Below are 12,208 nucleotides of genomic sequence, written 5' to 3'. Positions count from 1 at the left end.
TTCCTCTTACAACCAATAATACCCAAAGTGGGTGAAGGAAAACAAAATACAATGTTTGTTTACTGTTTGTAATATTTCTTATTCAATGCTTGGAAGTTATTGTTCTCAATTCTATCTCGGACATATGCTGCTGCGTTATGTTCCACTGCTACAGTAGGAGTGCAGACATATCTTTCTGTGCCTTCAACAGAGTTGTTCTCCAAACATTTATAGTCTTTTTGTCTTCTATGGATAAGTGGGTTGATAAGTCATCATTTACTTCTCTCTCTATCTCCACTATTCCTGCAGTGATTGACTGGGTCCAGTTCCTGATCTGGCCTGTGGTTCTGACAGGACCTTGGCCTTGAAAATACTGGACCTCATTTACTATGTGGAGCTTCAACTCTGCACAGGTGTTTTCTTGCACTTCTTCAGTCCAGAGTTTGCACACTGAGTTTCATGAACCTCCTCTTCACCTCTGCCATTTGCAGTATACCATTAAACTTTGATCCTTACTTATGATCCTTACTTACCTTACTTACAGCATCCTACTTGGGACTGGATCCTTCTTCCTCAGTGGTCTGTGCTCTTTTGGAATAGACGGACTGTTATAGTTCCTTTTGATATTTGTATCCGAGCCATCTGGCTGAATTGGGTTTGACCTTGGATGGCGTTGCTGTCTCCACTGGTCAGCTTATCCCACCATGGTTTATTACCATCCTCATCTGTGACCTTTCTTTGAGTAATCTACAGAAGATAGATACTTCTGTTTGGGAGTTCTATCTATTCTTTGCTAAATATTTTTCGAACCATTCTCCCATTTCCATTTATAAGGATGGTTCAATATCAGGTGACTCATGGGGATCTGTCATGGTTTGTTATGACTTGGTTGTTGCTAACAGATTACCAACTACAGTTTTTATGCTCACTGCCAAGTTGTATATTATATCTTTTTCCTGGATCACATAGAAGCAAGCAATACACCATTTGTACTATTTATAATGACCCTCTTAGCTCTCTACTGGTGCTGTTCTTGTTGATATTCAATAACAACTTTATCTTCCTCTTCTATCCAGTTTTTCTGGACACCAAGCCATGTCAGTATTTGTAGAAATGAACTTGCTGACACAGTGGCTGAGTCTGTCTACTCTGGTGCCTTCATAGCTGTGCTTGTCCCATATTGAAAGCTCATCTTTGTGCCAATTAGCAGTTGACTCAGAGTTAACAACATCATAATAAGTTTTACCATATCAAATCTTCTGTTGTTCTTTGGCTGTATTGTTTCTGTAAGATTGGAAGGAGGAAGTTTTGCTGGCTAGGCTATGCATTGGTTACAGTTTTTTGATGCATCATTTTCTGTTATCTGGGACTGATTGACCAATGTGTAGTCTTTGTGACATTAAAGTCACAGTAGTCTACATTTTACTGTCATATAATTGTTACAACTCTGAGCAATGGCACCGTTTTAGACGTGTCTTTTCCGTAGACTTACTCCTGACTTTGGACAGTTTCAATGAATGTGGTGACACTGTCAGACTTGCTTTTAAAATATTTATGGGCCATTGACCTTTTTAATTCCATTTAATTTTTTCCCTGCCTTTGGAACTGTATTTGTTTTTTAACAAGATTAATTTTTACCTTGTATAACATTTTACTTTCTGTATTATTACACCTTGTTTGGTACAGAGAGCCTCATTGCTTTGTGCCATAAACCCCTAATAGACCAACCAAACAACTCTGAATTTATTTAATAAGCAAAGTAATTATTATGTGTAATGTATTTTTATTATTATATAGTGTGGAAAGTTATATTTTGTAATACTTGCTGTATTGTGGTAAATGTGGCTAGCTGAGTGCCACGTTTTTTTTATGGTTAAATATTAAATTAATTTTATTTGTTAAAGATACTTGTACAAAGGTTATAAAAAAGCAAAATAAATTGTAAATTTGTGGGAGATGGCTTCAGTTCTTATAATGCATAAATTTAGGGCTTGATTCCTTTTGCAGGCACAGCATAGATAGCCCCTAGTGTAGAGCTTTGCATTAAAACAAACAAATGTGGTCATGACAGGCTCTATTTTCTACCTCCTTGTGTTAGTTCTCATATTTGTTATGTGTTTATTGAACATTTTGATGGCTTTGTGTGTACCTTATTACAAATGTTTAACAAAGAAGTAATGAATCTTGTGTAATATTAACCTTTTAGATCCAGAATAACTACCTAAAATTTAGGAATGAAAAATAAGATATATATCATAAGTTTCAGGGGTTAGGGGTTTATCTGGAATATTTGTCGTTGTTCATTCACCAATAGTTTTTTAATCCCCTTCAGTTGTTATCTAATATTAGGTAATTAGATTCATCCAATAGATACAGTTTATTAGTCGTTTAGGCCTGGTTCATGCAGCTTCCTTCAGTGATGTCGAGAAAACCCACTTGTAGAGAAATATATAGCAAAAACAGCTCATTTGGGTTGAGAAAATATTTTACATAGAAGAGTGAACAATGTTTTGACCTATGTAAAATATTTTCTCAACCCAAATGAGCCGTTTTTGCATATATACATGTAGCTTCTTTGTTCAGCAGTGAAATTTGTACCAGATTCAAGTAATTATAATATAGCATGATATTTCTGTGTTATTATTTCACATTTTCTTTGTTACCCTTTGGCCAGTTGAGTAATGGAAGTTCATGTGTATTGCTTTATTAATGAATTAATTATGTGAAAGTTTTGACATTGTATCTGAATATTTTTTTAATCCTTTTGATACCTTAAAGCTAAATACACCTTTCACATTATCCACCATAAGATTCTTCAAGTAGATAAGTCTTTTGTAATGAAGAAAAATAATTAGTTTTTCCATCATTGAAAATCGTTGTTACTTTCGGGGATAACCCATAACTTTTGAAGAGATACTCGTCTTTGAATAGTAGTAGTGAAATTGTATAGTACTGATTTACTTGTAAGGATTTTAATCATATATAACTATTTATGGATTTTTGAGATTAAATAGATGTGTTTCTCCTGGGATAATGCAATTTGTAGCTGTTGCATACATTCAAATTTAATGTTATTTGCTAACTAGTTTTTCACTATGCTGATTGTTTTAGAATGAATCAACAGAAGCATTAGCATTTGATGACAGTGATGAAGATGAATGTGACGATGATAGAACAGATACTGTGACTGTTTCATGTCACTCATCTCAACCATTGAAGAGTTTGAAAAATACTAATGCAGTTGTGGACAAAGCTGAGGAAAAAGATGAGGATAGTGAACCTGACGATGAGGAAGAAAAAGGTAAAGTAGCTGGGATATAGATTGTAATAAAGATAGTGAACCTGACGATGAGGAAGAAAAAGGTAAAGTAACTGGGATATAGATTGTAATAAAGATGGTGAACCTGACAATGAGGAAAAAAAAAGGTAAAGTAACTGGGATATAGATTGTAATAAAGATAGTGAACCTGACGATGACGAAGAAAAAGGTAAAGTAACTGGGATATAGATTGTAATAAAGATAGTGAACCTGACGATGAGGAAGAAAAAGGTAAAGTAACTGGGATATAGATTGTAATAAAGATAGTGAACCTGACGATGACGAAGAAAAAGGTAAAGTAACTGGGATATAGATTGTAATAAAGATAGTGAACCTGACAATGAGGAAAAAAAAAGGTAAAGTAACTGGGATATAGATTGTAATAAAGATAGTGAACCTGGCGATGACGAAAGAAAAAAGGTAAAGTAACTGGGATATAGATTGTAATAAAGATAGTGAACCTGACGATGATGAAGAAAAAGGTAAAGTAACTGGGATATAGATTGTAATAAAGATAGTGAACCTGACAATGATGAAGAAAAAGGTAAAGTAACTGGGATATAGATTGTAATAAAGATAGTGAACCTGACGATGATGAAGAAAAAGGTAAAGTAGCTGGGATATAGATTGTAATAAAAATATGTACTTAATATGTTCTAGTTTATATATGTTTTAACATGATGGATAACCATCTTTGTGAATAAGTGTCCAAAAGGTATGAGAATAATTCATGAAGAATTTTGTATTATTAAAAATGAGAAAAACAAAAAGGGAAAAAGGCAAAAGTTGGGAAAGAAACAGGGGAAAATAGAAATAATTGTATGTTGACTGTTGAATGTTGTTGGTAAATTCATGCCATGTGGTGCTGTTGTCCATTTTTTATCAGTTGAAAATTTAGGAAAGATGTTTAGGAACCTTAATTAAGGCTTTTGGAGAATTATTTGTACCTGCCACATGGAGTTTTCTTTCTTCTACAAGTGAAATTTACTTCTCTGAAGGTTATCATTTTGGTTTTAAAGCATTAATCTGTTCACATATAAGTCATTACATACAAATAAAAGTAGAATTTTCTAGAGCAAGTGAACCAGCTGGTGAAAGAGAATTTCTGAAACCAAGAATCCGAATCTTTCTGTGAAGGTGTCAAGCATTTGTTAATTTTATCTTGTCTGTTGTTTTAAACAGTTTCTCATATCGTTATCATTAATTAATTAATTAATTTTTTGAGTGATTATAAAGCTGGTATAAAAAAAGACCTGTGCATCCAAAAGCTAGTGTGATAATATTTCTTAGTATATATATACAAGGCACTCGTTCAGAAAAGTTGGATATTTTAGAGTAGTTGGCACTGTAGGGTTGAGGTATAAATTGGGCAAAGGCGTAAGGAATTTAATATTCAAGGGAAAAAAATTTTCTGTAACTCTATTTGGTCAAAATTCACCATAAGTAAAAATTGCAACAAAAACATAACAAAATCTGTTCCATGTAGACTCAATCAAACCAGTTTGTTTGGGACAGAATGTATAGAAACAGAAACACAAGTTAACTCAAAAACAAATTTTGGACATTGTAAACAATTTAATGCAAGAAAGTATTGAAACAGTAAGAACACAAATAAAGGAAATTAAGTTAAATAATAAAATATTATGTTTTTGAAAAAGTCCTTTTATGCTGTTGTAAGTACAGCCTGTACTACACACTGTAATTTTGTTAAAATACCACTTAACTTTTTAAAAACAAGATCTCAAGTCTGTTATTTTTAGTTTTATGGTTTTGGTTTGTTACATGTCAACTTGACTACGAGATGAAAACTCATGGTATACTTTGGTTTTCTGCTATCTAATTCTTTTTATGTTAATTTGATAATCTTTAAAGCTATTTAATGGTAATTTATACAGTTTCTTTGGTTTAAGATTTTCTCTTCAATTATCAGTGATGACGAGTAAACCCACTTGTAGAGAAAAATATATATGTAAAAAATGGCTGGTTTGGGTTGATAAAATTTTTTTATGCAGAGGAGCGAACAATGTTTCGACCTTCTTCGGTCATTGTCAGGTTTGCAAAGAAAGAGGTAACTGACCGATAGCTGACCACATGTTTGAAGAGGGCTGTGTAAATAAGCCTTACTTATACAACAACTCAAGCCCAAAATAAACTAATACAAAGGAACACCTTTATACCTATATTGATAAATATAATCAAACATCTAAGCATGCCCTCTACATTCCTACACCCAGTTACACAACCCCCTTCAAACATGTGGTAAGCTATTGGCCAGTTACCTCTTTCTTTGTGAACCTGACGATGACCGAAGAAGGTCGAAACGTTGTTTGCTTCTCTGCATAAAAACTTTTCTCAACCCAAACCAGCTGTTTTTACATATATATTTTTCTCTCTCAATTGTTGTAAAAAGTGTTTTGAACATCACAACATTTAAGGTGATAGGTTTCATATTTTTATTGGTATTACTTGACTACCCTTATGTATTATTCTGTTTTTTAGTAGGGAATTTGGCAACATTTTACCAACGTATCTTCTTAATAGTTCCATACTTCTAATGAATGTTTAATGGTTACATTATGTAAATTTTTAAAATATAGCATATAAATATATATGCACAGAGTGTACAAATTTACATTCTAAACATTCTAGTTTCTTGCTGAAAATGATGAAAGAAGTGTTTTTTTTTTCCATTTCTTTCCTTGATTATGGTGTGGCATGACTTAAAGGTTGAAAATAGTTACATTTTGTTTATCTCTCTTATTGTGTTTTTATCATAATTTAGCAGTGTTAGAATGGGTTAATATTCTTCCAAATAATGTTCAAAAGGTATTGTAATAATTTTGAGATTTTGAAAATTAGGGAAGAACTTATGATCACAGAATGAGAAGAAAAAGGAAGAAAATGTTTGGAGGAAAAATAAAGAAAGAAAGAGAGAGATAGAAAAATAGTGAAAAACTGTTTATTAACTATTGGAATATGTTGTTGAGGCTGTGATGCTGTTATCAACTGGTCAGGCATGGTAAAGGTTAAGGAAGAAGTTCGATAACCTTAAATAAGGTTATTGGAAAAAAAGATATGTGATTTTTGTAGAAGAATACTTACCTCTGTAGTGGAACCATTCTAATGTTACCAGTATGAGATACAGATGTTCAAATTGTTTGGGATAAAATCCAAAGATCTTTTTTTTATCAATTAAATTAAAACGTTAGAAACATTAATTAAAGTTGTATTTCTATGTTTAAATGGCAATCAGAAATTTAAAAGATTTTTATGATGTTCTAAAAAAAAGTCTAAACTTAGTTGAATGTTTTAATACCTTTTAGAAGTACTGTTGTATAGTGTGATGCAAAACTCTCAGACCATATTGATTTTTGGAAGTCCTGTCCTGACAACTGTTTGAAGCCTGCACCTCTGATATTACGAAACAATGAGATCACTTCTCTTTCTTTAAACGTTAATGATATCCAAAGAAACTAGTGTCATAAAAGAAAGATACAGCTAATGAAATAGAAACATGACTTAGAAATATCTTGATAATGGTGGTATGTAGAAATATGGTAGTGCAGAGCTTTAGTTTAACCAAGTATTTCTGTTTTAGTGTTAAAACATAAAATGTTTGAACTCTAGTTGAATAAGAGGGACTGAGGATGCCTTGTAACTATAAATAAGTGATGTGGTTGTATGAAAATGATGATTTGATTTTTACAGGACATGTAAAATGGAAGGAAAATCTTGTTCAAAAAGCAGCAGATTCATTTTACAAAAGACAGCAGGACACAACAAATCTTCGTAAACTGGTATATGGAACTGGTAAGTAGTACAAGTCATTCCTACTATTTAAGTAAATATTAGTAGTTTTAGTAATATTCATAAAATTCTTTCTCATCTCATGATTTGTTTCTGGATACAAATGGATACAGTATCATGAGAGTGCATGTGTGCTACATCATTGCAACTTCTGTAATGTTAGTCAAACCAATTTAAATATATATAATGCTATGAGATTTAAAGTATTAAGATTAAATATTTATGTTTCGTGTTATATTTTGTAGTTATATTAGAAAGGAAGAAGCATAATTTATATCTATTTCCTAATTTATATGGTGGTTATGAAGTCGGTCAAATCGACACAAACTGTGCATGGTACAATGATGGAAATAACAGATAAAATGTAAAGTTTTTTTCCTTTAAAAACATTTGATAATTATCTGGAGGTTATAAAGATATTTCCATGTGAAATTTAAAACGTTATTGATTTATAAAAGTATTTTAAATCTTAAAATCAAAATTACTTTGTATGTTGGATAGTCAACATTCAAAAACAAAAAATGCAAGAGCAAATCATTATTTAAAAAAAAAATTTTTTAATTTGATGCAAAATTTGATATTTGTAAATGAAGCTTTTCTAATGTTTACTGATAGCCTGTGAAGTTTCATTAAGATACACTTACTGTGTGAGAAGTTATTGTACAAAAACTATAGTAAGTAAAAAATGGTAGTGTGAGAGTTAATGTGACTGTGTATATAACATTGCAACAGCTAAAAGTGAGGTTGATCACATACTGTGAGAGATCATTTTTATTTACAACTTTATTCTAAAATTTTTTTAACTAAGATGGGTGTGACAATTATAAATTAATGAAGGAGGAGTCAATTATTTCCTTCCTGAAGCAGATTATTCTTATTTGTTCATGATAATAAATGGTAGTAAACAAAGGAAATTTCATATGGGATCTTTTGTACAGTTCTAAATCTATTAGAAATGCTTGTGATATTTGGTTAGAAGAATATTGCTATTCCTTAAGGGTACACTGTTTACTGTTAAAAGTTTTATGTTCTGAAAGTAAAAGCATTAAATGCATAGGGTTCTTGTAAAAGTATGTAAAAATTTATGTACTAAAAGTTATGAAAGTATCTGAGAACATGTTTCTTCCACACCATGAAGACAACATGTAGAAAGGTGTAAATAAGTTTTGTTATATGTGATTGGTGAAAGTTTATTCACATTTGTTAAATTTATTACAATGTCTATAAAGGGTGAAAGAAATACTTTACTAACATTACTGGTGAAAGGGAATGAATTGGTTGGTCTGTGATATAGCTCTGCATTTTAACAAAGAATTTCTCACACTTTAAGCTGTGGGGAGCTTTGTAAGAGTCACAGTGAATCCTTTATTGTAAATGGAAGGGTGCTGCTGACAGGTTATTGTGTATTTGGGTAGTAGTTCAATATTAGGGATGGCAGCAGATAGTACAGTTTTTGCCATAAATACAAAATACAAGTTATTGGTCAAAGTTAATTTCACCAGTGTAGGGAGATTTTTACCAGAGTTTCAAAATTGTTTTAGACACAAGACAATGGGTATTTTAAAAAAAAGCTTTAAAGACCTTGAAGCTACAAATATTCTGTTTATTATGTATGATATACCTGCTGTTCTATTACAACATTGTGAATTTGTTTGTGAAAGTTATTTACCACAAATTAATTATATTGAAACTTTTATTGTTGATATATTGATGTTTTAGTTGTGATAAATATATATATATATAACTAGGTTTCAGGTAGACTTCAGTTGTTTTTTTTATCAAGTTGTTATTTTGCCTTTTAACCACAATTTATCCCTTGTATTTTGTTTGTTCTATTTGTAATAGTTTGTCAACCTAAGACATTACTTTGTAGAAGTTATAATTTATCATTTAATCACATGTGAAATAATTTTGTACCAAGTGGCAGAATCTAAAGCAAGTATATATTATATGCTGCTGTTTAGTGTATGTATGCCTTTCTGTAGTTTCAAACATTTTTTCCACTAACACAGTTTTATTTTTAATAATTGTTTTAGTTTCCAAGAATGGGCATAAATACATATTTTTTGTTGTATTTCATCATAGTTTTGTATTTTGTAAATAATAAGCTGTATGGACAAGCTAACATTGAAACTTCAGAAGAAAATATAATGAAATTGGCAAAAAAGTGTTTAGTTTATATTACTAATATATTTATATATATATATATATAAAAAAAATGTTTATATATTTTAGAAATTTATACTGTTGGTTAATGCATTTCATTAAATTTTATAATTTCCATTCTTATATATGTAAAATGTGATGAACCATTCTATAAGTAAGTTGGGTTTAGGGTTAAACAGTTTCTTTTGTTTATGTATTAAGAGTAATTATGTATCTTTTAAGGGGAAGGGTTAGGTTAAAGCAGACATGTTTTTCTGTTAAATGTATGATAATTTTTCTCTAAGGAATGATACAAAACTTGATTAAATGCAGTATTAAATAAGTCACTAGAATGTCCTGATCTTTTATAATTTAAAGTGATTGTTGTGTTTAATTAAATATATAGTTGCAGAAGAGGAAGACAGTAGCAGTGGTGAAGAGTTAGGTGGTTTGTTTCGAGTTGCTGTTCGTGAGCAAGGAGAAAAAAGAAGTCATAAGTTCTCCATTAATGCTGTTGATTGTTCTAAGTTTACTGTTGCTCATCTCAATGATTGGACAGAGCCAGAGGCAAGTAAAATGTATAGTGGAAGGAAATTAAACAAGTAAATTTCATTAAGTAAAAGAAACTGAAATTCAACTGTAATATATTAACAGGCAGTGTGGTTCTGTGAAACAAACTACAGGGTGTTCGGAAAGTCACTGTATAGTTTTGTAATCATGTTTTATTCAGTCTATTTCAAGCCAGCAACGGATAGCAGTGTTTAGAAACAATATAAGAAGGATCCAGGCCTGTATTGATGCCAACGGGGGTCACTTTCAACATTGTTTGTAATTGCCATTCATAGTTACTTCCTGTATTCTATATTGAAACATGTCTGTTAATAAATATATAAGTGCACAGTGACTTTCTGAACACCCTGTACAATGAAAGAAACATAAAAATAATATAACAGAATGTGGTGTAAGATACTGATAAACATTTATTAGGGGGATACTTGAAACGATTTTGAACATGTGTGTTTTTTTAATTTTGAGTAATAAACAAATTTGTCAGACTTTTCTTAAGTTAAATAAAGTTTTTTTTAATTTGATTTTTCATGAATGAATGCCTGCTTTTTAAACACAAAATTTAACAAAAGTTGTATTTCACTTTTTGATCCCATGTTTAGTAACAATTTTTGGCAACTTCCCCCTCTCTGTTATTAAAGATCTTACTCCATAACATGTTTTTTCCTTGTATTTATTCTTTACAATTATTATAAAAAATATTTATGTTAATTCCAAACTGTTTCAAGCATTGTTAGCTCTCTTTATATGTAGACTGTGTTTTAACAGCCCATAGAACTTTTGGAATAGTAGTGACTGGGCAGTTAGTGAAACTTTCTAATTGACAGGTTCATTATTTGATTACTTTCATTTAACTCATTATTATGCCATCAAAGCAAAAAAACAGGTACACCATGGTTGATGTCAAAGTAATAAAGTACAGAATGATAATGTTAATACAGTAAAGTCTGTCTGAGGTGGAAACTGTATAGGGTGGAAATCTGTACAAGTCAGAAACATCAAATATTTGTAGCATTATCTACAGATTTCTCTTATAAAATGCCCTCTATATGGTGGAACCTGCGTAACACAGACGGAAAACTATTTTTCACCTACTTTATCTGTCAACAAGTTGGATTAGAACCTGAGTAAGACGGAAAAAATAATTTGTTTAAATATTAATAAATTATCGGACATTTTGTTACAGTAAGTATTGGTTAAACATATTATGTTCTTGTTTCTGCCATTATTATTTTTGCAGTTAAATTAGATTTATAATTTGTAGAAATATATTTGTCTCTTAAGTGCAAAATTCTATTCTTTAAATAATTCTCACACAAAAAAAACAAATTCCTTTCTTCCCTAATTTTAAAATTTAGGGACAATTTACCATGGGTAATAGGTGAAAGTGAAAATCCATGCTGTTTCAAAAACTTATGAATCAACTTCCTGTGAAATGGAAAGCAAATAATAAAGCATGGATGACAAGTGCTATATTCAAGGAATTTTTAAACAAATTAAACAAAAGAATGGAACAATAAAATAGGAATATTCTACTTTTCGTAGATAATACAACTTGTCACACAAAAGTTTAACTTTCAAATGTTTGTTTAGTCTTTATACCTCCATGTACAACTTCAGTTTTACAGCCACTAGATAATGGAATTATACAGTGTATAAAATTGAAATACTGAAAACTGATGCTTCAGCATATTATTGCAAACATAGATGACTGTAAGAGAGCAACTAAAATGACCATGAAAATTAACATGTTGGATACAATTGCATTTTAAAGTCATTCAATCAAATGCATAATAAAGTTCTTTTGAAACTGTGGATTTATTCTTGATAATGGCAGAGATTGATTGAAAAAGTTGTTTGTTATGACGATTTTAGTGAAATCCAAACTCTGATTGAGAAGACTGATGCAGATGATTCTGTGAAGGCGGAAAGTTTCGTGAACGTTGATAAGAATGTTTTAACAGAAACTGATGAAATTGATTTAAAATATATAATAATATCTTACTTTTAACTATTTATAAGACTTGTTAATTTGACATTTTCAAACCTAAACTCTCACATAATAATCATACAGTACTTAAAAATAAGATATGCATCAAAGAGATTGCATTTTATTTTTCAGCAAATCAAAAATGTTACCTATGAAGTTATTGTCTTATTTAGTTTTTTTGTGGCTAATTAGTTCAAATTATTATTTTATTTGCATCTGAAAAACAAATTATTTTCCAGCTGTTATTACTTTGAAGTATGTTATGTGTACATCTAAAAAAAAAATTAGTTATTTTTCAAAAAATGTGTGGTAGGAAAATTAATTGCTCATTATCCAATTTATTGTAATATAGGAGAGTTATTTTTAACTAATAGATTGTTGAAGAATTAGATATTAGGACT

The 12,208-nt window shown here is 30.5% G+C and overlaps 1 protein-coding gene across 4 annotated transcripts in view; it reads left to right on the top strand.

Annotated features, from left to right (window-relative positions):
• Positions 1-12,208, top strand: part of LOC143246555 (ribosome biogenesis protein BMS1 homolog) — a 52,883-nt gene that overhangs the window by 16,304 nt on the left and 24,371 nt on the right. For all 4 annotated transcript variants that reach the window (XM_076493454.1, XM_076493451.1, XM_076493452.1 and 1 more), the window contains 3 exons: positions 3,091-3,280; positions 7,007-7,108; positions 9,657-9,817. In XM_076493454.1, the coding sequence (XP_076349569.1) occupies positions 3,091-3,280; positions 7,007-7,108; positions 9,657-9,817 (453 nt within the window). The remainder of the gene's footprint in view (positions 1-3,090; positions 3,281-7,006; positions 7,109-9,656; positions 9,818-12,208) is intronic.

Source organism: Tachypleus tridentatus, chromosome 3 (assembly GCF_004210375.1).
Source record: "Tachypleus tridentatus isolate NWPU-2018 chromosome 3, ASM421037v1, whole genome shotgun sequence".
NCBI classification, from domain to species: Eukaryota; Metazoa; Arthropoda; class Merostomata; order Xiphosura; family Limulidae; genus Tachypleus; species Tachypleus tridentatus.
Note: the sequence above shows the minus strand (reverse complement) of the source record. Positions and strands in the feature narration are given on the sequence as shown.